Source organism: Phascolarctos cinereus, unplaced genomic scaffold, assembly GCF_003287225.1.
Source record: "Phascolarctos cinereus isolate Bilbo 61053 unplaced genomic scaffold, phaCin_HiC Scaffold_3;HRSCAF=262, whole genome shotgun sequence".
NCBI lineage: Eukaryota > Metazoa > Chordata > Mammalia > Diprotodontia > Phascolarctidae > Phascolarctos > Phascolarctos cinereus.
Window position 1 is genome coordinate 147,110,240 of NW_027555736.1, and position 27,335 is coordinate 147,137,574.

General features: G+C 42.4%; 1 protein-coding gene across 2 annotated transcripts in view; it reads left to right on the forward strand.

Moving 5' to 3' along the window:
- The window catches only part of SMAD3 (SMAD family member 3), a 162,921-nt gene that overhangs the window by 103,748 nt on the left and 31,838 nt on the right, over window positions 1-27,335 (forward strand). For both annotated transcript variants that reach the window (XM_020982788.2, XM_078151215.1), the window contains exons 2-3: window positions 26,505-26,698; window positions 26,863-26,997. In XM_020982788.2, coding sequence (XP_020838447.1) covers window positions 26,505-26,698; window positions 26,863-26,997 — 329 coding nt within the window. The remainder of the gene's footprint in view (window positions 1-26,504; window positions 26,699-26,862; window positions 26,998-27,335) is intronic.

The window sequence follows — 27,335 nt, forward strand, 5'->3', positions numbered from 1 at the left end:
TCTATGCTGATCTAAACTTAGCAGATGGTCTTCATGAGTTATTATGGCTGAAAAATCTTCCCAATTATAATAATAATTGCTAACATTTATATAGCACCTACTGTGTGCTAGGCACTGTGTGCTAAGTGCTTTACCATTGTCCTCCCATTTTGAGCTTCATGACAACCCTGGAAGATAGGTACTGTTATTGTCCCCATTTTAAAGATTTTGAAGGAAACTGAGGCAAGCATTGGTTAAGTGATTTGCCTAGAGTCACATAGCTAGTAAGTGTCTGAGGCTGCATTTGAATTCAGGTCTTCCTGACTCCAGATGTGATACTCTATCCACTGTACCCCCTAGCTGCCCTTGGTGATGAGCCTTTCTGTCCTTTGTAAGGTTCAGATGATACAGATGAGCCCTCATCAAAGATTTTCTTCCTTAATAGGAGCTGTCAGAACTTCTGCTCAACTGACATGCTCAGCTGAGAGTCCAAGGTCACCCTGATGGGAAGTGGCCCTGGAGTTAGGGTCATGAGATCACAGGACAAGAACTAGAAGGAAATTCAGAGATCATCTAGTCCAGTCCCCTCATCCTATGGATGGAGGAGCTGAGACTTAAGTCAGTCAGTCAGCACGCATGTATTAAGTACCTACTGTGTTCCAGGCACGTGCTATGTGCTAAAGATGCAAAAGACAATCCCTGCTTTTCAGGAGCTTGCAGTCTAATGAGGGAGACAACAGGCAAACAAGCTAAATACAGGATAAATTGAGATGATTTCCAGAGGAAAGACACTGGCATTACAGGGGAAGGATAGGCTTCTTGCAGAAGGTGAGACTTTATCTGTTGCTTGAAAGAAGCCAGGGAATCTAGGAAGCAGAAATGAGGAGGGAAGAGACTTCTAGGCCTGGAGGACAGCCAGTGAAAAGGGAATATAGATTGTCTAATTCAAGGAACATCATGGAGGCCAATGTCTCTTTATCTAAGAGCATTTGGGGGGAGGGGCACAAAGTTGGAAGGGGCCAGGTTTTGGAGGGCTTTAAAAGCCCAACAAGATTGTATATTTGATCTTGAAGGCAAAAGAGAGTGGAGTGGTAGTCTACCCTTTTCATGAAGTTTTTCCTGGGCCCCTGAGCTGCTAGGGCACCCCTCCCCAAGCTATTTTCTGTTCATTTTACCTATGTTCTTTATATAATCATGTATGTACATGTTAGCGCCCTTATTAGAATTGAAGCCTCTTGAGAGCAGGAACTGGTTCACTCTTGTTTTTGTAACCAAGAAATGCTTATTGGTTGACTGAACAAAACTAACCAACACATGGAGACCCTCTATAAAAGTATATGTAGCATATGAATTACATGTGTGAGGACAATCTGTAGGATAGTTTCTCCCACTTCTGCAATGAAAGGAGGTCAATAGAATTATTTCTTTGAGAGGCAATGGGGTGTAGTAAATAGAGTACCTGCTATACTTAGCTCTGAGGTCCTTGCCCCCTGAAACTTAACATCCAAGTTGGATTGCAGTGACATGGGCAGACATGCAGAGAGACCTAAAGCCAGTGAAGCAAATGAGTTAAACAGCTACATGTTCTCTGTATCTGTGATGACATTAGTGCAGGGGACATCACTCACCTGTGCATGTATCACCCCCTCGTGCCTTTTCATAACATCTACTTGTCTTAGGAGAGAATCCACCCCATGTGCTGGAAGCTTACAGAGAGTAATTTGTGTTGTTATCTAAAGAATACGTAAGTAGGTAAATTCAGGCGTGATTCATATTTGTCCAAGTGAGTGCATTTGGGGAGCAGTTGTTGAAGGAAGTTAACTATGCATATCTCTCCTGGATGTTAAGTGGACAGGAGAAAGAAAGGAAGAACTCCCCTTCTGCCCCTCACTCCCATTCTCTCTCTGTCTCTGTATCTCACACTCACACACAGCAGTGTGGGAAGGCTTTAGAGAGGAGAAAGGAGATTTCTTAGGCAAGTCACAACTTCTCTGGGCCTCAGTTTTTTCATCTGTAAAATGAGAGACTTGGATTAGCTGACTCATGAAGTCCCTTCTTGCTCTACCAAGTTCTAGTGATGGTGAGACTCCCGCCAGCTATGAGAAGGCTGCTTTTTAAGAAATGACAGAACTAAGATGAGAGGTGGCTGTTGCTGTTCAGTTGTGTCGTATTCTTCTTGAGTTTGGGGGTCTTCTTGGCAAAGATTCTGGAGTAGTTCGCCTTTTCCTTTTCTAGCTCATTTGACAGATGAGGACATTGAGGCAAACAGGATGAAATGACTTGGCCAGGGTCACCCAGCTAGTAAATGTCTGAGGCCAGATTTAAAATCAGGTCTTCTTGACTCCAGGCCAGGCACTCTATCCACTTAGCCACTTAGCTGCCCTAAGATGAGAGAGGTGAAGGAAAGGCTGTTCCAGGATTATGGTATGCCTTGAGAGGTTTGGAGAAAGATATGGGATTAAAGAGACTAGTTATTTATTATTATGGATTGAAGAGACAAGATATCAAGTTTTCTCCGAAAGCTACAAAAAGAATTATAAAAAGTGATTAATCAGTGTTTTTCTCTTGGATCCTAGATCAGTAATTTAGAGCAAGAAGGGACCTGAAAGGTCATCATTTCACAGATGAGGGAACTGATGCCCAAGGTCACACAGGCTGTGAAGTGGCAGAGCTGGCATTTGAACAAGGTCTCTAACTCCAAGTCCAGCATTATTCCATTGCAACGCACAATGGGGGCATCACTGTCTGGAGTGGAGCAGCGTGTGTGGCTTTTGCGTTGCTGGTCAGAGGATCATCTGGAGAAAAGTAGAAGGCCAAGGGCGTTCCTGGGGTGGGAAGGAGGGGAATGCCTCACAATTGTGGCATGGAGGGAATCTCAAGGTCCTGGAAACACTTTGTGGCTTCTGTTGTACACAACTGCTTTGCTGTCTGCCGAGTGGGGATTGGGAGGGGTTGGGGCGTGGCTAGCAAGCTTGTTGCCATAAAATGGTGCTGATGGGGGCTGATTCTGTGAAATAAATTATCCTAAGTCTGTGAGGCTGTTTGGTTGAATGGATAGAGCCCTGGGTTTGGCATCAAGAAGATCTGGGATTGAATCCTACTTCAGATAACTTAATAGCTGGATGACCCTAGGCAAATCTTTTGACTTCTCTGGCATCGGTTTCCTTATCTGTAAAATGAGGGAATTGGACTTGAAGGCCTCTGAGACCCCTTCCAGCTCGTAATTTATGCTGAATCTCAGAGCTGGGAAAAGACTTTAAAGGTTATCTTGAATAATAATCCTTCCCTTCCCAGCCTCCCTGACAAGTGGTCATTTTTCACCTCCATTTGAAGATCATCACTTTCAAGTGATAGTATTTCATTCTCTATTTCAAACCCAAAACATACCATGTAAATTCTAATTCTTGTTACTACTTCCCAAGACATTCCATTCAACAGGGTGATTTTCATTGTTAAGAAATTTTTCCTTATATCACGCAAAAATCTGTCTCTCTACAAACCCCCTCCTGTTGTAACTTTTTGCCTTCTTGGGTTAAACAGAATAAACTGAATCCTTCAAATAATTGAAGAATTCAAATACTTTTCCTGTTATTCTAGACTGCTGAGACAGTTCTAGACTGTGATTCTGCCCTTCAGCACATATGTCAAAGGTGAGACTTCAATCTAGGTCTTTTGGGACTGTGAGGCCAACACTCTACCATGTTGTCTCTGTAGTCTGGTGCCTTAATTTTCTAATCCAGGCTGTTTCCACTATCAGACAATGTGTGTGGAAGCACTTTGTGAGTTGTAAAGCACTATATAAATGTTTCATTATCTTTTTTTTACTATACTACCACTAAGGTCTCTTCTAGAATGCTATTTAACCAGTGAGCAAATAGCTATTGAATCCCCAATCTGTGCAAAGTACTGATCTGGGTCTTGTGAGGGGGTATAAATAAGTAGGAAAGAAACATCCTTGCTTTCTTGGGATTAGAATCTGATTGAGATGAACAGTTACTCAACAATCCAGGTCCTAGATGGGTGATTCACTTGCCTTCGGTAGCCAGCAGAACTGCTGAGTGCTTTTGGAATTAGATTAGGACATCATTGGGGATGTTTAACAAAATAAATTTAAAAATATAATACAACATAGATAACGTTAATTTTGTGTTTTTCCAAATCATCATGCAGTTTCTACTTTATTTGAGTTTGACACCAGTGGATGAACATTGAGGTATTCAAAGATTTGTTAGGAGAAGTGAGGACTAGAAAGGTTAAGTGACTCTTAGCTTAAAACATTATAAAATGCTTCCCACCTTTAATGAAATTATTTGTGCGTGTCAGGTATGCCCCCATTCCGTTCTGTCTACAAAGAGATGTTCCTTGATGTTAAAGTGAATTTGTTTAAATGAACCAAGTATAATGGGAAGTCTGTACCACTAACAAAAGGAAACATCCTTATTCATTGTTTAACTGTCCTCAGGATAATGATGCCAGAGGGTGGTTTGAATATATAGTATATTTTTTGCTTCAGTTTTTGTCTCATATGGAAAAGTGACTTAGGTAAATGTATAAAGTTTGTCAGAAACTGAAGGTATATTTGCTCTTGGTGATCCTGGACTACATGAACCAGAATTTCACCGAGTGGTGTCCCCTGGCATCTGGTTCAGGTACAACTGTTGAATTTTTATTGGGGTTGGTGTCTGGATGTGAAGAGAAGTTCATTTGATGTTATCACTTTTTACAAAGCAAAACCACACTGGACTTAAGGAGTGGAGTGCAGTGAACAGACTATAGTTGGGAACCTGTATTCAAATTCCACTCATGTGGCTGACTAGCTGTCTTTTCTGGGCCAGAGTTTCTTCACCTATAGAATGAAGCTACTGCACTTTGCTGACTGCTAAGGTCCTTCCAACTCCAACCCTATGGTCCTGGGGTCCTTGTCCCCCCTATACACAAAACAGAGTAACCCACTTAAAGGGACACGAACATTCAATTCGATAAGTGTTTTTCAAGCAGCTACTATGTACATACAAAGCATTGTAGACAAAGACAAAATAAAAAAAAGCTGTCCCAGCCCCCAGTGAGTTTACATTCTAATGGAATAATAATATTTTATACAAATAATCTGACACCAAACTAGTGAAGTAGGTCTTGCTGATAATATTATCCCCATTTTATAGGTAAAGAAACTGAGACTCTGAGTTGTTCTGTGGTTTGCCCCTGATACCACAGCTGGTGAGTGTCCCAGCTGGGATTTTTGACCCAGTTCTGCCCAAGCCCAACCAAGCCCAGCACCCTCTTCACCATGCCATGTCAACCCAAGGAATCTGAGCATTGATTACATTCAAACTAGAAGACTTCTTGAATTCTGAAGGCTTCCGGAACACTCTGTGATGGGGAAGGGTTGTACAATAAACATTAGATGTTTATTTTCTCTCCTGGTGTCTTGACTCCAAATTCTCCTTTTTTGCTAGAATTTCTTAGCTCCTGTGGCTGTAAAGTATTAATTTTAGTGAACTCTTATCCTCAAGTGTGATGTCAGCTCTCCTGTCGCTGAGGTGCCCAGTTTGCTTTTCTGTTTATAGTGTTTCTGAAATTGTTTCTCTGCTACAGAAAGTGACTCATAATTAAGAAAGTCGGAGCAGTACAATTAGCGCACGGCCTCCTCATCTGCCCTTTTCACCTCTTTTTTCCCCCCTCTTCTTTCTCTCCTTGTCTCCGCCTACCCTGACTCCTCCACAAGAATATCCTGCTTGTACTTTCTATTAACTCTTTGTGGAAACTTCAAGGTTTGTTTTGATAGAAAGAGGTAACTCTTTCTCATCATTGCCCTGTTCCATTTATGTAACCCAGAAACATTGTGAGAATCTTATGTATGAAGAAAGAAAAGAAGAAAGAAAGAAACCTACTCCCTAAACGTGCAGTCTGTCCACAGGAAGTGATTCACCCTTTACCAGTTCACTAAAACCTGATTAGGGTCAAGGAGGCAAGAGGCTGGGAACATGCCCTGGGAAAAGGAGAGCAAGTGGGACAGCTCAGTTCCAGGATGATCATTTCTGCTTTGTTGAAGAAAACAAAAACCCAGAATGACTAAGAGTCTTGTAATAAGACATGTTTGCATTGGGAAGTGAACAAATATTGAAGTTCTTCACTAGATAAGCCATGTGAAATCATAGTTGTGAGGGAGATGATTTCTCAGGTTCTGCCAGATTTCTTTTTAGGTGACTAATATAAATTTTTAGTTTGGGGGTAGGGATGGTGTTATTTAACCTCTCATTACCCCCTCTCTCTCCCCTCCCCAACCTCATAAATTATATAGATGATTGCTGAGCTGCAAAAGTGAAAGGAATTTCCACCTTGGGAATTTACCATATGGATGAAATCAAGGTTTCTTTGCTGCCTGGTTTCTTCCTCCCCACTCCAGGCCACTCAGCTGTCCAAATCGGTCTTCCTAAAACCCAGGTCCGACCATGTCATCTTCTATTCAGTAAGATCCAGTGCCTGCCTAATTCCCTCCAGGATTAAATATAAAATCCTCTATTTGATGTTCAAATCCCTTTATAACCTTATTTCTTCCAACCTTGTCAGTCTTCTTATGCTTTACCCCCCTTCTCCCTTGTACTGGATAATCCAGAGACGCTGGTCTTCCTTGTTGTCAAACTAAACACTCCACTTCTGGACCTGGGCATTTCCACTGGCTATCCTTCATTCTAGGAATCCCCTCTGCCCTCCTCTCTACCTCCCAGCATCCCTGGCTTCCTTCAAGTCAGCTAAAACCATGCCTCCTACAAGAAGCCTTTCTCCATTCTCCTTGATGCTAGCACTTTCCCTCCATTTATCCTGTGTATAGCTAGATTGTAAATAGTTATTTTCGTGTTGTCTACCCTATTAAGACTGTAAGTTCCATCACAGCTAGGCCCTTTTTTTTTTAACTTTCTATGTATAGAGTATTCAGTGCTTAGCACACTGCCAGACACATAGTAGGTGCTTAATAAATGCCTGTTGACTCATCTGGGCTTTTAAGAAAAAGCATCAAGAACATTGGCATGTTCATCATGAAACTTGTATTGGAGCTCAGGCTCCCCCACTAACTAGCTTTGTCGACTATAGGCAAGTCACATGGTTTTTCTAGGCTTTCAATGTCCTCAGCTATAAATAAGAAAAGGGAATTGGGTAATGTCCATACACTTTTCCAGCTCCACAATTCTATGAGATGTTCTTTCTTTCTGCTGGCCTCTTTTTTTACTCTTCAAAGTGAAAACTTTTCTGTTCAAACTTTTGAGGCTCAGGGAGACCTTTATGCTTGAAATCACAATTGTATTCCTTCCCATAGGCTAGAATGTTAACCTGGAAAGAAATAACTGTCTCTGCCCTTGTGCAGTGTTGCAAAGCAACTAATCAGTTCCCTCAAAGCTCGTTCTAAACAACAACAGAACCCTGTAAAGTGTCAGCAATGTTTCACGGCCTTCGGGCAGGACAGAATCTGTATCTGTGGTAGAAAGTAAAGAGGTTTCTGTTCCAGCTGAGCTTAATTACTGCTTTTCAGACTACCTGTGATGAAGGAAGTGAACCGTTTTAGATCATGCAGTGAAAGTCCTAGTATTTGCCCCAAACTGATGGGAATACCCCTGTAGGATGCAGGACTGAGCCTAGAATGTGGATCCACAAGAGATGGCTTTGGAGGAGGTAGAAGGTCAGCTCTGCTGCCATAGAATGTTAGAGTGGAATGCAAAGGAGCCGACGTTCATGTTGGAATGAAATCACTGCATTGAAAATTCCCAGAGTGCAGTCAGTGTATTCATTTCTTCCATGAATATGGAACCAGATCCTATTTGGATGTGGTACCTTCCCTTTGAGACCCAAAAGTAGTTACTACACGTTGATTCACTCCATCCCCTGACTGTTTGGCATTATAAAAAACATTTTTAAGTGCACAAAAGGCAGATTTACTCAGTGGTTTGGGGATTGCCACAATAAAAGTATGACTCCCTGCCACCACTAGTTACCAGAAATTTTGACCAATTTTTTTTTTGTTGTTGGGGGGAGAGGAAAATGGAATTAGGAATAAGAAGGGAAGAGAGGGGAGGAGGATCCTCTAAGAGGGAAAGTAGAACCTTGGAAGCTGGCTAGAGCTTTGTACTCTGGCCCCAGGGACCTGCTTCCCTTCTTTATTTTTCTCTGAGTTTTTTTTTCCCCACCCAGGAAAGAAAGTAGCATTTTCCATAGGGGTGGCATGGGTAGCACAGATGCCTGGCAGATTGGGCATTCAACCCAAAGTCCTATGACTCTAAATCCAGTTCTCTTTTCACCATACCACCTCTCTCCAGTCCAATTTCTGTTACACATGAGGAAAGTGAGAGCTAGAAAGGGCAAGTATCAGATAGTTAGGAAGCTGAGCTGGGATTTGAAACATGTTCATAGGAGCAGACTTAGAGGTAGATGACGCCTTGACTTGGAAGGCCCTTATGTCCAAACTCCTCATTTTGCAAATGAGGAAATAGAGGCACAGAGAGGTTAAGAAACTTGCCCAGGGTCCCACATTAGTAAATCTTGAGGCTCTTCCTAACTCCAAGTCTAGTACAGCCCTATAGTGTAATAGAAAAAATGCTGGACTTGGTGTGACTAGTCCTAGTTTCAACTCCAAGTTTTGTGTCTTGGTTATTCACTGTGTGAAAGGGCTTGAGGAAAGTGATAATCATTTTCCTCACCTGTAAAATGAGGATAGGAATATTTGTAGTATATACGTCAGAGGATTGTTATGAGGGAAGTGTTTTCTAACCTGTAAGCGATATATCACTATAAATGATATGATTCATCATCACTACCACTATCATTATTATTGCTCCTCCTCCTCCTCCTCCTGTTGCTCTTGTATCAGCAGCAGACTAGCTATGTGACCTTGGACAAAATTATTTCCCCTCACCAGGCCTCAAGTTTTCTTACCTGTAAAACATTTCTGTGATCTCTGATTCACTGCTGCTCATTTTTGTTGTTGTTTAGTTGTTCAGACTCATCTGACTCTTTATGACCCCCATGGACCCTATTGTCTGTGGGATTTTCTTGGCAAAGATACTGAAATGGTTTGTCATCTCCTGCAGTGGATTAAGACAAACAGAGGTTAAGTGACTTGCCCAAGGTTACGCAGCTATTAAGTGTCTGAGGCCAGATTGGAACTCTGTTCTTTTGAACGTCCCGACTTTAGTTCTGGTTCTCTATCCACTGCGCCACCTAGCTGCCCCAATGTTGCTTACAGCCTTTACGTTAGAAAATCCCTTGGGTGTCATGTGTGTTTCACAATGATTTCAAATAAGTCGGAATCTTCCTTTTCACTTAACTCTTTTGAAGGCATCAGGCTGCCTGCTTACCCACCACCCACTTGGGAGAGGAGAATACCCTGAGTTCAGCTGAGATGCATATGTTGTGAGACCAGGGCTAGACCCTGCTAGAGGAGGAGAAGGCATGATGTACTGTGAGTGACTCCGAAAAGAACCTGCCGAAAAGGCTTATCTATCTTTGCACGTGCTAAGACAGCCTCTGGTGGCAGCTGCCTTTCCCCTTTCTGCCTCCCAGTAGCCACCTGGGTGCAGTTCACATGGACTTGGTCAAGCAGGCTAGCCGGAACATGAGCGGTAGTTCGGAGTAGCTTAACCCTAGGTCTCTGCATTGGAGAAGAGGTCAGAATATCAGATACAGAGATAGGAATGGCTTTCGGGGCTGCACTTGTGACCTCAAACCTATTCTCTTTCATTTGTTTTTGCCTTAGATTGTTATGTTTTTGAGCTTTTAGAGGTTAGTGGGAGACCATAGTGAAAGTTGAGCTGTTTCCAGGAGAAGCAATTAAAGTACCAGTATTAAATGTCTACAAAATCCCATTTTCAGCTTCTCATGTACTGAGCCAAACCAAAGCATTGGAGAATTTGCTTAAAACACTTACAAACTTGTTTACAACTCAGTTCTCAAGGGCCAAATTAACCAGAATAATGTTCTGTAGTCCTCATAGACCTAGGTTTAAACCCTGGATCTTATGACTTAGGGTCATAAGATTTTGGGCTGGAAGAGGCCCGCATGATCTTGTAGTCAGACCCCATCATTTTACAGATGAGTAAACTGAGACCCACCAAAGTGAAGTAACTGGCCCAGGTCACACAAGTAGGGAGTCACAGAGGTTAGATTTGAAAGAAGTCTAAGTGCTCTTTCCCCTGTGCCACTGAAGTGAAGTGATGATAAGGTCATTGACTTTAGAGTTGGAGAACCTGGGGTTGGATCCCACATCTGATGCTTGCTATCTATATGACCTTGAGGAAGTCATTTTAACTTCCTTAGGCCTTTATTGGCTAGAGTGCCAGGAGTCAGGAAGACTCATCTTCCTGAGTTCAAACCTGGACTCAGACACTTACCAGCTTTGTGACCCTGGGCAAGTCACTTTACCTTGTTTGCCTCAGTTCCCTCATCTGTAGAAAGAGCTGGAGAAGGAAATGGTAAAGCACTTCAGGATCTTTGCCAAGAAGATCCCAAATGGAGCCATGAAGAGTTAGATATGACTGAAAATGACTCAACAGCAACAGTCTTCATTTTCTTAACTTTAAGATGAAGAAGTTGAACTAGATGTCCTGCAGGGATCCCTCTGAGAGCTAAATTGATGATTCTGTGAAAGACCTTGAGTATATCAGTTCATCTTCTGAGGCCTCGGTGTCTTCATGGATAAAACGAAAGCAGTGGACTAGATGACCTCTAAGTTTCCTACGGTCTCCAAATCATATTGTCCCATAGTATGGCCACCATTTCTGAAGAAAACTTCATTCTTGCGTGTGCTGCTCCTTTAGATCAGTGAAATGCGTAATACAACTTCAATGAACTTTAACATACTGAACTAGAAACTTTAACGAAATTTCCCTCCCCACCCCCTACTGGATCTTTAGGAGAAGAAAATCTTGAGAATTAGGAATCTAGTAAAAATCAAGTGAAATAAGCAGCCTTTCTGTATCCCAAAGAGATCATAAAAATGGGAAAAGGACTCACATGTACAACAATATTTATAGCAGCTCTATATGTGGTGGCAAAGAATTGGAAGTTGAGGGGATGCCCATCAACTGGGGAATGACTGAACAAGTTGTGGTATATGAATGTAGTGCAGTACTACTGTGCTATAAGAAATGATGAGGAGGCAGACTTAAGAAAAACCTGGAAAGACTTGTATGGACTGATGCTGAGTGAAGTGAGCAGAGCCAGGAGAACATTGTACATAGTAACAGCCACATTGTGTAATGACTAACTTTGACAGACTTAGCTCTTCTCAGTAATGCAAGGATCTAGGACATCTCCAAAGGCCTTATGATGGACAATGCTGTCCACATCCAGAGAAAGAACTGTGGAGTTTGAATGCATATTGAAGCATACTATTTGCTTTTTTTTTTCTCTTCTGTTTTGTTTCTTCTTTCTTGTGGTTCCTTCTGTTGGTTCTAATTCTTCTTTATAACATGACTAATGTGAAAATATGTTTAATAGGAATGTATATGTAGAGCCTATATCAGATTGCATGCTGTCTTGGGGAGGGAGGGGGGAATTGAAAACTCAAAAGCTTGTGGAAGCTAATATTGAAAACTAAAAATAAATTAATAAAAAAAGAGAGACAGCAGAGGTCCTAGGCTCAGTCATCAGGGTGATGCAGTTATTGGCAGCTGACCTTAAGGTGCTGCCTTCTATCTCCTGAAATTGATTTCAGATGTCCTCAGGGGCAATAGCCCCTGGACCAACATGGAAGATGTAGATACTGCTAACATTAGCACCTTCTCTGCTTCACGTTGACCATCCTGGACAATAATGCTGTGTTGTTCTTGCCTCTTATGTTTCTGAAAGCACTTTGATGTTACAGTTCACTTGGTCCTCCCAGCAAACTTGCTTGGTCATTAGGGAGAGTAGGATTATCTTCATATTTCACACAGAATCTCAGCATTGGGAGGACGCTCAGCAGCCATCTGATCCAATCCCCTCCCCCTCTCCCAAAGTCCCCACTACAAGACAAACGGAGTGGTCATTGAGCCCTCCAGTGAGGGGGAACCCATTATCTCCTGCGGAAGGAGTTCCATTCAGCCTTTGCATAAATCTCATTATTAGGATGTTTTGCTTGATATTGAGGCTAAATTTTCTTTGCCACTTTCCCTCATTCTTCCTCATTCTTCTTCATTGGCCCTTGTGGGGCCAGAAAGAACAAGAGTAATCCTCCTTTCACATATCAGCCTTTCTTTCAGGCAGATATTTGAGTTCTCTCTCTTCTTACCTTCCCAAGTCTTTTGTTCTTCAGGCTGAACACCTCCAATTTCTTTAGCAAATCCTTGTATGACATGAATTAAAAGTAGAGGATTCACCACTCTGGATGTCTTCCAGCTTATCAGTGTCCCTACTAAACTGCTCAACACTCCAGATACTGTGGAACAAGGCAGAGCAGTCCTCTGGCATGCTGCTCCAGCACCGCTCTGGGCTGCTTCACTGCCTACCTGGCTGCCTGGTCCCTGCTCCTTTTTCTCCTGTTCCCCCTTCCCTTTGTGTTTTGTCTTCCTGTGTTAGAACAAAAGCTCCTTGAGAGTAGGAACCATCTTGTTTTCTTGTTTTTGTGTCTAGTGTTTAGCACAGCGCCTGACATATGGTACATACTTCCTGAATGCTCACTCTAGATGTGTCTGTCTTTTCTGTCTGTATAGTTATCACCTCCCCATTTGTCGTCTGTCTGTCGACCCATCTGCCTGTCCATCCGCACATCCATTTATCTTTCTACAGCAGAATTTTCAGCTTGTTTTTGGAAGCTGTGCCTCTCTCTAAGCAGCCCAAGGCTGCATTAGCTTTTTGTGACTGACTGATCTGCTGGCTGGTTAGTATTTCACACTGATAAGTGAGTTTGTTGTCGTTCAGTTGAGTCCGACTCTTCATGGCCCCATTTGGGATTTTCCTGGCAAATATCCTGGAGGGGTTTGCCATTTCCTTCTCCAGCTCATTTTAGAGATGAGGAAACTGAGGCAAAAGGGCTTAGGTGACTGGCCCAGAGTCACATAGACAGTCAGTGTCTGAGGTCAGATTTGAACCCAGGATAGTGCTCTATTCACTGTCCCACTGAGCTGCCCCTCACTGAGTCTGCATTCCATTAAAATCCTTCCTTCTAACCCCGCCTTCCCCATTTGTCAGTTTTTTGGTCCAAGTGTATTACTTTACACTGATCCCTATTAAATATCATATTGTTAGATTCCACCCAATGTTCTAGCCTCTCAAGGTCTTTTCTGGATCTTAAGTTGGTCGTTCATTGTGTTAACTGTTCTTCTCACTTTTGTGTCTTATACAAATTTGATGATCTTGTCATCCACACTTTTATCTAAGTCACTGATAAAAATGTTAAAAATAACACATGGCCAGCAGGTACCTGAAGCCCTGCTTCCAAGTTGTCATTAATTCCCAGGCATCCAGCTAGTTTTAAATCCCATTATGGTCTAGCCCACATGTCTTATCTTTTTCTATAAGAATAGCATGAGATGCGATTATAAAGTGCTTTGCTAAAAAATCTACAGAAATGATATCCATAGCCTTTCCATGATCCACCAGCTTTAATAAACTTGTCAAAAGCAAACAAAACTAATCTGGTGTGTCCTGTTCTTACAGAAGAAACCATGCAGGCTCTTGTCACCCCTCTGTGATCTTTTAAATATCACCAACAGTGGCTGAGTTCTTATAGTTCTTTCGGTACTCAAGAATATAGTTCATATTGGGTTGGGTGATTGACCTAGATCATATAGGCTTGAAAAAATGAAAAAAAACCCCAACAGCTCAGGCTCAGAGACATTTAAGACATTTGCCGAAGGTCACCCAGTAAGTAATTTGTGGTGTTAGAACTAGAATCCAGCTCTTTATTATGGTTCAGTGCTCAGGTGACCTTCAGTCATGGGAATGACTTCTCTAAGGAAGGCTAAATGGTGTTCAAATTACTTCATTTACTAAAGAGGGCAGGGGGAGCAGGCATAGAATCATGTTTTAGAGCTTTGAAGTGGTGAAGTGTGTGTGTGTGTGTGTGTGTGTGTGTGTGTGTGTGTGTGTGTGAGAGAGAGAGAGAGAGAGAGAGAGAGAGAGAGAGAGAGAGAGAGAGAGAGAGAGAGAGAGAGTGCAGGGTAATGACAATTAGTTGCTTTATCTGTAGAATATGAGGGTTAGACAAAATGATCTCTAGTATATTCCAGCTTTAAGTCTAAGACTATTCCTGAGCATTAGATTAATTAAGGATATATATATATACCTAGATAGCATTTTATCACCAAGCATGAAAAGTGAGCCAGAGGACATTTCTATGAAAGATGTGTACCTCAATTATCCCCTGTCTCCCTGTAGCATGGATGAAAGAAGCAGTGGTTGGGAAATAGATTCTAGAGTAGACTGCCTGTGCATAGGGGGCAAGTGTGAAAGGGGGAGAGCACCCCCTAAGTACCTTTGAAATGGCTCAGCCCTCCTGGAAGTCTGCTAAGTGAGTAATGACTCCCTAAACCCAAAATGAAATCACTTAAGCATTGCTTTGGACTTGGCCAGAAAAAACAAAGAGGTTGACAACCAACTTCAGGAGTAACAAATTACAGAGAGTAAACCAAGTACCCTGCAAGTGGGGGAATTCTGGGAAAACTGGGGATCTATTTTTTTACTTTTATCTCAGAAGAAAAACTAGGGAGTGCATAGTTAATGAGGGAAAGGCAAAATGTTGGGTTCAATACTAGGTATGGACTGAGTAATCATTAGCAGCACATGTTCCATGGAGTTTGTGTGTGTGTGTGTGTGTGTGTGTGTGTGTGTGTGTGTGTGTTGTACAGGCATTCACTGGAGGCTTATTTCTGTGCCTTGAGCAACTGAACTTAAATGTCCAAGGGGTTGGAAAATGTAAAGATATGGAGCACATTTGGAGTTGCACAGAGGTGAAGGATGGTACGTTGAGCTTTTGAGTTTGCAGTTTGTGCTGTGCCAGGGTCATTGCGTGGATTCCGGGAAAGTACACGCTTTATCCAAATTGTCTCCAAAGCCTGAAGATATGGTCACTCGCTAAAAACCAAAGCTAGAATGCTCAACAAGGGCCAGTAGTTACTTTCTTGACCACCTAGGTTCAGGGTCAAAGTAGTGTATGTTCTATTAACTATTAGGAGGGCACAGACAAAAAAGGACTAGCTCTTTCTAAGGTGTTGCGTAGTATATATGCATATGTGCACACACACACATACATATGTATGTTTTCAGGGATATGCTAGAACCTACTCATACCTAGCTTTTGAGATCCAGCTGTTAAATTTCCAGTGTGAGCGCCTCAGATATAAGCAAATGCTACAAATTGTAGCTTGATTTATTGTTTAATTGATTATTTAGAAGGTGATGGGGAAAATGTTAATGATATAGATTAAATATAAAAGTATCTCACAAGTATGTGTCCGAGTACATGTCCATCCCCCATCTTGCGAGCTGGTTATTGAACATTTACTAATATCTCCTTTTACTAAAATTTGTGTTGGATAGAAATTGACTTCATTTCTGTATCTTCAGGGCCAGTTTGCTCCTTGCCAGTAGTAAATACGGCATTTAGAGAAGCACATTATATATAACATAGTACATTATGCTACAGGACCTTGGCCACAGTGTACACGGCACCTTGCATATGATGGAGAGGGAGCTCACAGTCAAAGTAACCCAGACACAGAACCAGAAGCAATTTATGTCTAGAGCTAAAAAGAACTTCACAAGGCATCTAGCCCAATTAGATGCAGCCAGGTGATGTAATTTATGGGACTCTGGGCCTGGAATCAGAAAAGCTGAGTTCAGATCCAGCCTTAGACATTTCTTAGCTGTGTGATCCTGAGTAAGTCACGTAACTGCTGCCTAGCTCAGGTTCCTTACCTGTAAAATGGGGATAATTATAGCACCTACCTCCCAGGGTTGCTGTAAGGATCAAATGAGATAATATTTGTAAAGTGCCTAGTACCGGCACATAGTAGGTGTTATATGTGTTTGTGTGTATGTGTATATACAAGATTTTGAATTCCAAATTCTTTCCCTCCCCCTTCTCCCCTGCCTGTTGAGAAGGCTAGCAGCTTAATACCCATCATATGTGTGAAATCATGCAAAACATTTCCTTATTAGCCATGTTGAAAAAGAAAAGCAAGAAAAATAAGTGAAAAATATGCTTCATTATGCATTTTGAGTTCATCAGTTCTCTCTTTGAGGTGGAGAGCATTTTTCATCATGAGCTCTTTGGAATTGTCTTGGTAGATGCTTTAAAAATGTTTATTGACTGATTGACTGACCTCCCCTCACTTGGACCCAGTTTCCTTATCTATGAAGTGAGGTCTTTTGATAGAGATGACGTCTGAGATCCCATTTAGCTCTAAACCTGTGTTTTGCCCCTATGATAATATTTGTTGATTGAATGGTCCCTTACTAGTCTGAAAGAGTTAAGAGCATCCTTGAAGGCCTGAGTCACAGACACAGACGTGTTTTTTCCCGGGGAGAATTGAGCTTTGGTTGCCAGAGGGGCATGTGGGCCGCATAGCTTAGCATTACTCATAATGGGTGAGTGGCTAGTTCATTTCACTTGAGCAAAAGATCCATGAGCAAAGCATGGTGGAAAGAGCTTTGGTCCTCAGAAGGAGGGAATCTGAGTTTCTCTATCTTTGGGCAAATCCCTCTACCTTCCCAGGCTTTTCTTTCCTCCTCTGTAACAGGAGGGACTCATGTGAGGAACTCTGGAGTTGCTATTCCAGTTTTCAAATTCTGCCATTATGTAAATATCCTTTCTGTCGGGGGTGAGGTGGGGGGGTAGGGGAATATTTCTTTTGAAAATAATAATTGAGACTTGGTTTGCAGAAAGATAGAAAAGAATCAGGAATATTTTTATAAGAGCCATTGTCAGCAAACTATGAAAAGGGATTTTACAAACTCCAGAATCCCCCTTTTATAGAAAGAAGCTAATAACCTTGTTAAGATACCCAGAAGTGTTAAGTGAAAAGAAGAGAGAAAAGAAGGGGCTATTGTGACACACCTGCCTTTGGAACAGATGGCTTTCTCTGTGCCCTGTGAATTTGCACAGCCTCTGTATGGAACAGTGCACAAGTATTGATTCACATTTCTTAAGACCACAGCTGAGTATTTTTGCTCCTTAAAGAAAGTCATCGCCTGAAAGTATTTCAAATCATCTTTTTCCCTTTTAAAATGAAGTTTATTTGTTGGCCTTACATTGAAGTAGGGTTTCTTAAGCTTAATTTTGTCATATAGTACTTGACAGTCCAGTGAAGTCTGTGGACCCCTTCTCAGAATAATGTTCTTCCATGCATAAAATAAAATACACAGAATTACAAAGGAAACCAATTGTATGTAAAGTACAGTTATCAAAACATTTAAAAAAATACAGGAAATTCATAGATTAAGAACTCCTGCACTAAAATCTCAATCTGCTGCCTCATTGTGGCATGAAAGTGACCCTTAGACTCTCGGAGTCTAAACCATTGGAGTCCACATTTTGGTAGCATGCGCTGAACTATAAAAGCTTGAGTATGAGCCTTAAAATGGTCTGTTGTTTGCCAGCGAAGGGCTGACTTAGCTAAGTATCGGAGGGGCTTATCATTAGAAGGTTGGGCACCTCATTAGTGAGATTCTTCACTCATTCCTAGTGAGGAATTTTTCTGGCCATGAAAACCATCTTATGAAATATGGATGACTTGTCCATGTGGATGAAAAGGCTACTCCCAATCATAAAAGAATGAATGTCTTGAAATATTTGAAGGTAGTATACTTGATGGACCAATTCCCTTGAACTTGGTTCAGAGGGATTGTGGAGTAAGAAAGGGCAAGCCCTGGAGTAGGAGTCAAGGGTCTTATTAGCAGTTTACCTTTAGGTAAGTTAGCCTGGCTGAGCCTCACTTTCCTCATTTGTAAAAGGGAAGGGAGCAAGATTAGATGATCTCAGAGGTCTCCTTTTCTCTCCCTCTTTAAATCTTACCAGAGCACTTTGTCTGGAGCCGTTTTTGCCACCATCACACTCTGTCTTGTATTAAACTGATCTGCGGATGGGGCTGGCTAACGTAATCTCTCTGAGAGGAATGACCTTTGGGTTTGTCTTCATCACTTAGAAGAGTGCTTTGCATAGAGCAGGTGCTTCATATTTATTTGTTGACATGAGTTTGTAAGTTGCATAAGAAATATAGTCTTCTTGTCTTTTATGTTTTTGGACCAAAAGCAGAATTCTATAGTCTATTCACCAGATTGGCTCTGTCCAAATGACTTTTGACTCTAGCCAAACATCATTCTCTACCAGAAAGAATGAAGACTTTCCAAAATTAAGAATGCACAAATGAGTGATGAAGGCAGAATGAACTAGAAGACTGAAAACCTTAATAGTTAGGGATTTCCATCAACATTATGAAATTGAAGATTATCACTATATTCTTCTCTCTGTCTGCTGTACTGTCCAATAGGAATATTTAAGAATATATATATATATACATATATATATATATATATATATATGAATAATAATTTATATATATATATATATATATATGAATAATAATTTATATTACATGTTAAGGTTTAGGAAATACTTTACAAAAGTTACCACATTTTATCCTCCCTACCATGGGGAGGTGGGTGCTATTATTTTCCAATTGTATAGGTGAGGAAACTGAGTCAGAAAGCATTTAGGTGACTTGCTAGGTCATGGAGTTAGTAAATGTCTGAGGTCACATTTGAAATCAGGTCTTCATGGCTTCAGGCTTTGTACTTTATTTACTGCACCACCTGTCTGCTAATTCACTGATCTTCCAGGAAGTAAAAACCGAATCAAAAAGGTAAGCATGGTGTAGTAGGGGGGCAGCTAGGTGGCATGGTGGATAGAGGTCCAGGCCTATAGTCAGGAAGATCTGAGTTCAAATCCGGCCTCAGACACTAGCTGTGTGACCATTGGGCAAGCCACTGCTTGCCACAGTTTCCTTATCTATAAAATGGGCTGGAGAAGGAAATGGCAAGCCACTCCATTATCTCTGCCAAGAAAACCCCATACGGGGCTACAAAGAGTTGGATGTGACTGAAAAAGATGGAACAACAAACAGCAACAGTGCCCCCTTCAAGCTCCAAGTCTGTTGTGTTTCAAAAAAGAGGCATTCCCTAAGACGTGTTGGAGCAGTAGCATGGGGGAGTGAGTGCACGGCCCCTTCCTTCCTGCCCTCACTCCCCAGGTGGCTTCTTTGGAGGGAAAAGAGCTCATTAGAAAATTCTGGTATATGAATATACAGAATATTCTCGTATATTTTTAGTGAGATATGTTCATACCTCATAGGAATTTCTTTAGTTATCACTGATCTTCCTGGCTGGTAAGTCTGCCCTTTGGCTGCTTCCAAGCCTTTCCCGTTGGCTCCATTACCATTACCACATTAGGATTGTAGATTGAGACCTTAGAGTTCATCTAGTCCACTCCCTTAAGTATTTACAGATAAGGAAACTGAGGCCCAGAGATGTGAGGCGACTTGCCCAAAGTCGCCTAGGTGGGATTTGAATCTGGGTTCTCTGATTCCAAATCCATTTTTCTTTCCACGATACTGAACCCATGAAGCATGTTGAATCATCTTTAAAATGACTGTGGGGAACTTACTGAGAGAGAGGCCAGCTGGATCTAGGATGGAACCAAGCGTAGCTTTGAAGGACAGTTTTTTCTCCCTGGTCCTCCCCCTCCCCCCACCCCCATCCTCCTGGAGAAGGGCCCGGTAGACTCCACCTTCACCATCTGCTTTGGACTGTGTGGTGTTTCCACATCCTTGGCTGCTGGCCCTACCACCATTTTGGGACACTTTACAGGTCCCAGTAGGAGCCAATGGGAGGAAACCTAATTTCCTGCCACAGGAAATGGTCCGGCTGGTGGAGAATATCTTGAAGGATTAAAACCTCCTTTTAAAGGAGCTTGAGGGAGTTGCTGGAGAAGGATGCTGGAAGGAGAGATCGGGCCAGGAAGCCACTGGGTGTGGGAAGAGGTCTTGGTCGCAAGTAGGCAGGAAGCCCAAATCCTGGTTAACTGGACAGCTCCCAGTGGTGGAGGTGGGAGGGTGGGAAGGAAGGATTGGGGAAGTATCACTATTAAGACCCAGAAGCTTTGTTCACTAGAGAAAGGACGAGGAGGGGGTGAAGACTGGTCATCACTCAGACATCTCTGCGGCAGACCATGTTTATAGTATCATTAGTAAGGTATTGCCTTATTTATGGCATTTATTTAAAATGGGCTTATTCCCCTGCAGCCTCTGGGAGTGTGTAAAGAACACATCAATTAAATCCAGCCACTGAAATCCCCAATTTGTTACAGTTTTTTAGAGTGCTCATTGTGTTTCATGGGTGAGGGGGGATATGGAGAAGAGAGGACCAGGACCGCTATTGGATCTGGGGAATCACGAGACCCAAGCAAAAAGGAGGGTGCTAACTTAGGAGACCTGAGAAACCCTCTCCCTGGAGAACTCTGAGAACAAAAGGAATCTTTTTCTCTCTGTCATCTTTGCTTACATGCCTGCTCAAATGCAGGGGAATAGACTGGTTGACCTTTGGCAATGTGCTTTGATCGTAGTTACAGAATTCTGATTAATAGTGCTCCTCCTCTTTTCTGCCATATACTAGAAACTCTACAGAGCAATTGGGAGTGTGGATAATAGAAGGAGCAAGCTTTCAAAGCCAGGTCACCCAATTTCTAAACATATCACCGTGGCTAACTCATTAGAAGTATCCCATGCAATTTTCAGCTTCTATTTCCCTTTCTGTAAAATGGAGATATTAAAGCCTGCCTTACTATGACATAAGGTTGTTATAAAGATCATAGGTCATCCTGTGTGTAAGTTCTTTAAAAGTTGAAAGTGCCCTACAAGTACAAAGCATTATTCTTTTTCCAACCACATATCCTGATTACCAGTCTTTGCAGTGAAAGGTAGAAATAGTCAATGTATAGCCTGTTGGAATGAGTGGGAATCAGGAGACCTGTGCTCTTATCCTCTCTGCTTCTACCTACCAGCTGTTTGGGGCAGCTGTGTGACACGGTGGATAGAGCACCAGGCCTGGAGAAGAACTCAGGAAGACTTGAATTCAAATCCAGTTTCAGACACTTACTAGCTATGTGACCTTGGGAAAATCATTTAACCCTCTTTGCCTCATTTTTCTCTTCTGTAAAATGAGCTGGAGAAGGAAATTGAAATGGAAATATCCTTGCCAAGGAAACCCCAAAAGGGGGCGTAGAGAGTCAGACGCAACTGGACAACACCACCAGCTGTGTGGTGCAACTTTAAACCCTAAAGCCACGTAAAGGGGGGGGGCAGTCAATCGAAGAGACTGAGCACATTCAGCCTAGAGACTGGGATGATGCCTGTCTTTAAGTATTTAAGGTGTTCTCATGGGGAAGAGGGATTACTTTTTTTTTTCCATGGCCCCAGATAGTAGAACTAAGAATGGTAGAAGTTACTGTGGTAGACTTTGGCTGGATGTAAGTTGTCAGAAAGTGAAATGGGCCACCCCTGTCACTGGAGGTTTTTTCAAGAAGAGACAATGCATAACTCCTTGTTGGGATGGACTAGGTGACCTCTTGGGGTCCTTTTCAACTCTGGGATTCTAAGGGGTTTTTTGAGTGGTTCAGATCCTACTTCTGACATTTACCAGCTTGGTGACCGTGGCAAACAAGCTAATTTCTCAGTGCTTCAGCTAACTCGTTTAAGACTAGATGTCATAGACAAGTTGCTGATCTGCATTGATGGAGACATAAAAGAGCCTGTGATTCCATTAATGTGGGTACAACTTCCACTGGGGTATACCATAACTCATCTCCTCATTCTTATCCATTTCAGTCCCTGTCCATTTCTTTCTATTGTTCTGTCCAGTCAATGCCTCTCCATGCAGACCAGAGACTCAGTCCTTTAATCTTGAAGGACTTAGTCCTAGAATTAGTTTAGCTTCAGAATTCAGCCTGCCCTGAGGACCTGCTGTCTTGATTGGGGAGTGCCTCTTAGCACTGCCGCTAGGTTTGCTCCTTGCTTTGTACCCTCTGCATCATCGCCTCTCTAGCCAACTCTTTTCAGTCTTTAGCCTTACCCTGCTCCCCCCTCCTCTGGTTCTGGAACTACAATCAAAACAAGATTTCTCTTGCTACAGGAAAGGGTGGGTCAATGTACTCACCTGTGGCTGCACTCACCATTTCTGTAACTTTCCAAACCAAAATAACCTTTCCTGGACACCACTCCCAAATATCTGATGCCTTCCCGTATTAGAATTTAAGTTCCCTGAGGGCAGGGAGTGTGAAAACTTTTGCATCCCCGGGGCTTAAGATCTAGTGCTTGTTACACTGTGTAACTGCTTAATAAATGCTTTTTCATTCATTCATCATTCATTCACTCACTTCCTGGATACTAGCATAACACTCCCATCTGTCATCCTTAGCTCTTGATACATAACTGGCCCACCTCCTCTTCTGGTCATACATATCCATGATGATGATGATGATGATGATTGTTTTGCTGATTTTCACATGCGCATCATCATTTGTAGCACGCTCAGTTACAACTACTGTCCTTTGATTGTCCCTTGGATCATCTGTACTTTGGATTCCTTGTAGGTCATATTCTACAATATGATGTCATATTGAACCACTGAGATAATATTGGTGTTTAAACAACAAGCCTTTGTGACGTAGGAGCAACTTGATTCATTGGAACCAATAAAACAGATAAATACCTAATTTGCCCTACATAAAGACTTGAGGATCCTTTATTGGAAGGATATTAAGCATTTACCCAGGGCTGATGGCTCTGCTTGATTTTCCGCACAGTCTCTCCACCCCTTGAAAATCCAGGATCCATTTGCCCTTCCCTTCCTTCCCCATCACTTTCTCACAATTTTCTTTAAAAATATTTTGTAATAAAATGTTGAGTATATTAACATTCCTCCCTTTGGGGGCTGGCTGTGTTAGCTTCTGCTTCCACGCTGTTTCTTTGGGACCTACTTCTTCCTACCCTCCCCCTTTTTATAATTGTATAGACTTTGTAAACAGGTACCAAGCATTCAAGGAACAATTGGCCTTCCCCCTGCAGTGAGGTTGTAGCTGTCCAGCCAACTCAGGCTATTATCATAGTCCAAAGAGCAAATGTGATGGTCAGTTGCCCTAATCCGTGTGCTGAGCTGGTGCTTTTTAAAAGAGAATGAGCTGGACTGAGTACTTCCATCCTCTTACTCACTGTACACTCCATTTATGCAACTCCATAACTGGAAGAACTCTACTGCTGTGATTCATTCACCGTTCACATTTCCTAGTCTGTCCGTTGTCACCATGTCAAAAATGTTTACAGACCTGCTTCCTTCATTTGAGGTTTCATTGGCCAACAGAGATAGTGTATAGTTGTATCTACTAGTAACGTTATTAAAATGAGATAACAATAGCAACTCATGCTTATATAATGCCTTAAGGTTTGCAGGGTGCTTTACAAATATCTCATTTTATACTTGCAACCACCCTGAGAGGTAGATGCTATTTTCCTCATTTTGCAGATGAGGATACTGAATTCAAACAGAATTTAAGTGATTTGCCAAGGATCACAGCTAGTGAGTGTCTGAGGCTAGATTTGAGCTTAGGTCTTCTTGACTTCAGGTCTGTGGTTTTATCCACTGTGCCACCTAGCTGCTTGAGTGTCTACGAGTCTCTTACAGATGGCAGCTAGGTGGCACAGTGGATAGATAGTCAGGCCTAGAGTCAGGAAGGCTCATCTTCCTGAGTTCAAATCTGGCCTCAGACACTTATTAGCTGGGTGACCCTGGGCAAGTCACTTAACATTGTTTACTTCAGTTTCCTCATTTGCAAAATGAGCTGGAGAAGAAAATGGCAAACCACTCTAGTGTCTGTGCCAAAAAAACCATAAATGGGACCATGAAGAGTCAGACACAACTGAAAACCAACAAAATAACAATACATACATTGGAAAAATTATATATATTATTAATTGTATTATTATTATATATAATTATATATGTTGTTCAGTCGTTTTTCAGACACACGTACACACACAATTTTTTTCATGTACTTTAGTGTTGTCTTCCCAGTTAAAGTTTTTAGAGTGCATAAGCCATGTCTCATACTTAATGATTCATTCATTAATCTAACAATTATTTGTCTTTTGCATGTAATATATTATGCTAGCGTGCATGTGCACGCATGGGGTGTGTGTGTGTGTGTACACACACTGATAGGTAACAGTTTTTGCCTTCAAAGAGTTTAAAGTCTGGTAAGGTCACACATGTCCTACACAAATAACAACACCACAGGGCAGAGGATGGCATAAATCCCTTTTGCTCTTCTTCTCACTCCTGTCTACACCAGCACACAGTGGGCGCTCAGTCCATGCAGCCTGGGGAAGACTGGGTTTTGCTGTTACAAAATTCATTCAGCTTCTGGCTGTGACAATTACCAGCTAAATGGTCTCATTTAAAGGGGTTGCAGTAGCTCAGTCAACAGGTATAAATAACAACAAGAGTACTTAACTCCCTGTCAGCCTTTGTGCTAAGTGATAGGATACATGTAAGAAGGATGAAACAATCCGTCTTTGCAGAGAGCTGGGATGCTCTACAGGGAGAGACAAATGCATGTAGAAATATAAACATAAATAGGAAGTCAATAAATACACACATATAGGGGATGTCCCCAAAGTCTCAGTGTGGTTTTAAACTACTAAAACTTCAACCTGTTAAAGAGAGAGAGAGGGAGAGACTCTGTATGTGTGTTGTGTGTGTGTGTGTGGTGTGTGTGTGTGTGTGTGAGTGTGTGTGCATGTGCATGCCCTACTCCTTACAAAGCAGACATCTCAGGTGGGCTCTGCCCCTGGCTTGGAGTTGGTAAGAGGAATGTGTATCTATTACCACAAATAACAACAGGACAGAAGCAAATAGTTATCCACAGTCTAAAAATAGGATTTCTTCACACACACACACACCCCATCCCCCCAACCCTCCATTGGCTCTGGGCCTTCTGGTTAAGGGTGGGATCTGGATGTTGTTAGACTTCTCAATGATAGTAGAGCCTTGTTTCATCTCGTTTTAAAGGCACAGTGACTCACCACTGTTTTGTGGAGATCAAAGTAGCCATACGCCCTTGGACAGCTGCGGTGGCCAGAAGTGTTTGGTCACAGGTCAGAACGGCTTTTATGGCTAAACTACCAAACTTACCCACTCAGAGGAGGAAGGGAGGGGTCTGGTTATCTGTAGAATATTTAGCCTGACAGAAATGCCCAAGGATAAAGAATGAAGGCTTGTTAGGATTCTCTTGCTCTCCGTCTTCCCACTAGGATGGCCCCTTTGCGTCTCAAACTTTTCCCAGGGATTGCAGAAGCATTATAGAAATTCATTCTCAATTTGACCTGAGAAATGTTTAACATGAAAGTCCCTTTTGTTTGATCTTTATCATGAATGTTTTTAAATTCTAAAAAAAAAAAATTAACTGACCATTCTCCACCTCAGAATCAAACCGTATGTGTTGGTGTGTCCTAATACACAGTAAATCCCTGGATTAAAAAGTGTGGCAGTCTGTTGACTGGGACTTAAAGACAGCATTTGTACTTAGGTTATATTTTTGGAATGTGGAAGCTTTTTGTTATTTTAGCTTTTATTTTTATCATTTTGGTTTATTTGCGCCCCCTTCCCCCACCATGTGACCCTGGACAGCTCTCAGGTCCCTTATCTGTAAAATGAAAGTCTAGGGGGAGATTCTCTCTAAAGTCTTGTCCAGTGCTGCTGTTCTAGAGCTCTGTGCGCGTGATGCCCCCTGCTGCTGCTGTGCAGGCATTTTCAGTCACGTCCAACTCTTCATGACTCCATTTGGGCTTTTCTTCACAAAGATACTGGAGCAGTTTGCCATTTCCTTCTCCAGTGCATTTTACAGATGAGGAACCCGAGGCAAGCAGGGCTGAGTGACTTGTCCAAGGTCTCACAGGCAGTAAGATGAGTCTTCTTGACTCCATGCCTGGTGCTCTATCCACTGTACCACCCTAACCTCCACCCCCTGCTAGCATGTGTCTGTGTGTGAAATGAATGTGCATCTCTTCCCAACGACTTTATGCCTCTGTCATATAGACTTACACAGTCATAGATTTATAGCTGGCAGTGACCTTCAAGGGTATCTGGTTGACTCCCCTTACTTTACAGACAAGGAAATGGAAGCCTAGAGAGATTAAATAACTTGCTGCAAATTTACCTGGGGAGGGAGTAGCAGAGCTAGCATTTGAACCCAGGTCCCCAGACTCCAAATCCAGCACTCTGTGCTACACTCCCCTGGCCTGCTGTGCTTACCCCAGCTTAAAATATAAACTCCCTGCCTTAAGGCCAGGGACTGAGGAGGACCCCCCCCCACCTTCTGTGCATAGCCTAATGATGAATTGGTGCTTAATAAGTCCTTATTAATTGATTGATTTTTGAGAAATGAAACCCGCCACAACTTGAGAAGGGCCAAGCCTAAGTCTTAATTGCCATTTTGTTTTCCTGCACAGATCCTTGGATGGCCGACTGCAAGTGTCTCACCGCAAAGGTCTGCCCCACGTGATCTATTGCCGCCTTTGGCGATGGCCGGACCTTCACAGCCACCATGAGCTCCGGGCCATGGAAATGTGTGAATTTGCCTTCAATATGAAGAAAGATGAAGTCTGTGTGAATCCCTATCATTACCAGAGAGTAGAGACACCAGGTACCCTCAGGGGATGGGGGAAACTGTTGAATTCTGCTCATGCCGATAAGATGTGGAGACTGCTTCTGAGATGGGTGTGTGTGTGTGTGTGTGTGTGTGAGTGTTTTAAATTCTCTTGCCCATTTTTTTCTTTATTCCCTGTTCATCCTTTGTTTCCCGCACAGTTCTACCTCCTGTTTTGGTCCCAAGACACACAGAGATCCCAGCTGAGTTCCCTCCACTAGATGACTACAGCCATTCCATTCCAGAGAATACGAACTTCCCTGCAGGGATCGAACCCCAAAGCAATTACATTCCAGGTACATACCGTCCAGAGAGCTGCTTGTGTGCTGTGGCCAGCTGGGGAAAGAACCTGGAGCTCTTGGGAGCCTGGCCAGGGTGATATGGCACAGAAATAAGATGAAATTTTCTTTCCCCTCAAGCCCCCCTTCTACGCCCTCCCTAAATCCCCAACTTGATCCTCTCCTGTTTGGTAAATGCTTGGCCTGCTGGCTGGCTGACTCATGACCGCATCTCCATTGGGAGGGGCCAGGCTCCCTTTAACTCTGTGAACACTAATGATGCTTTTCTTGGCAGGGAGGAATGGTGTAGACCTTTCCCTTTTTGCAGTCATTTATTTTGGAAATGGAAATAGAAA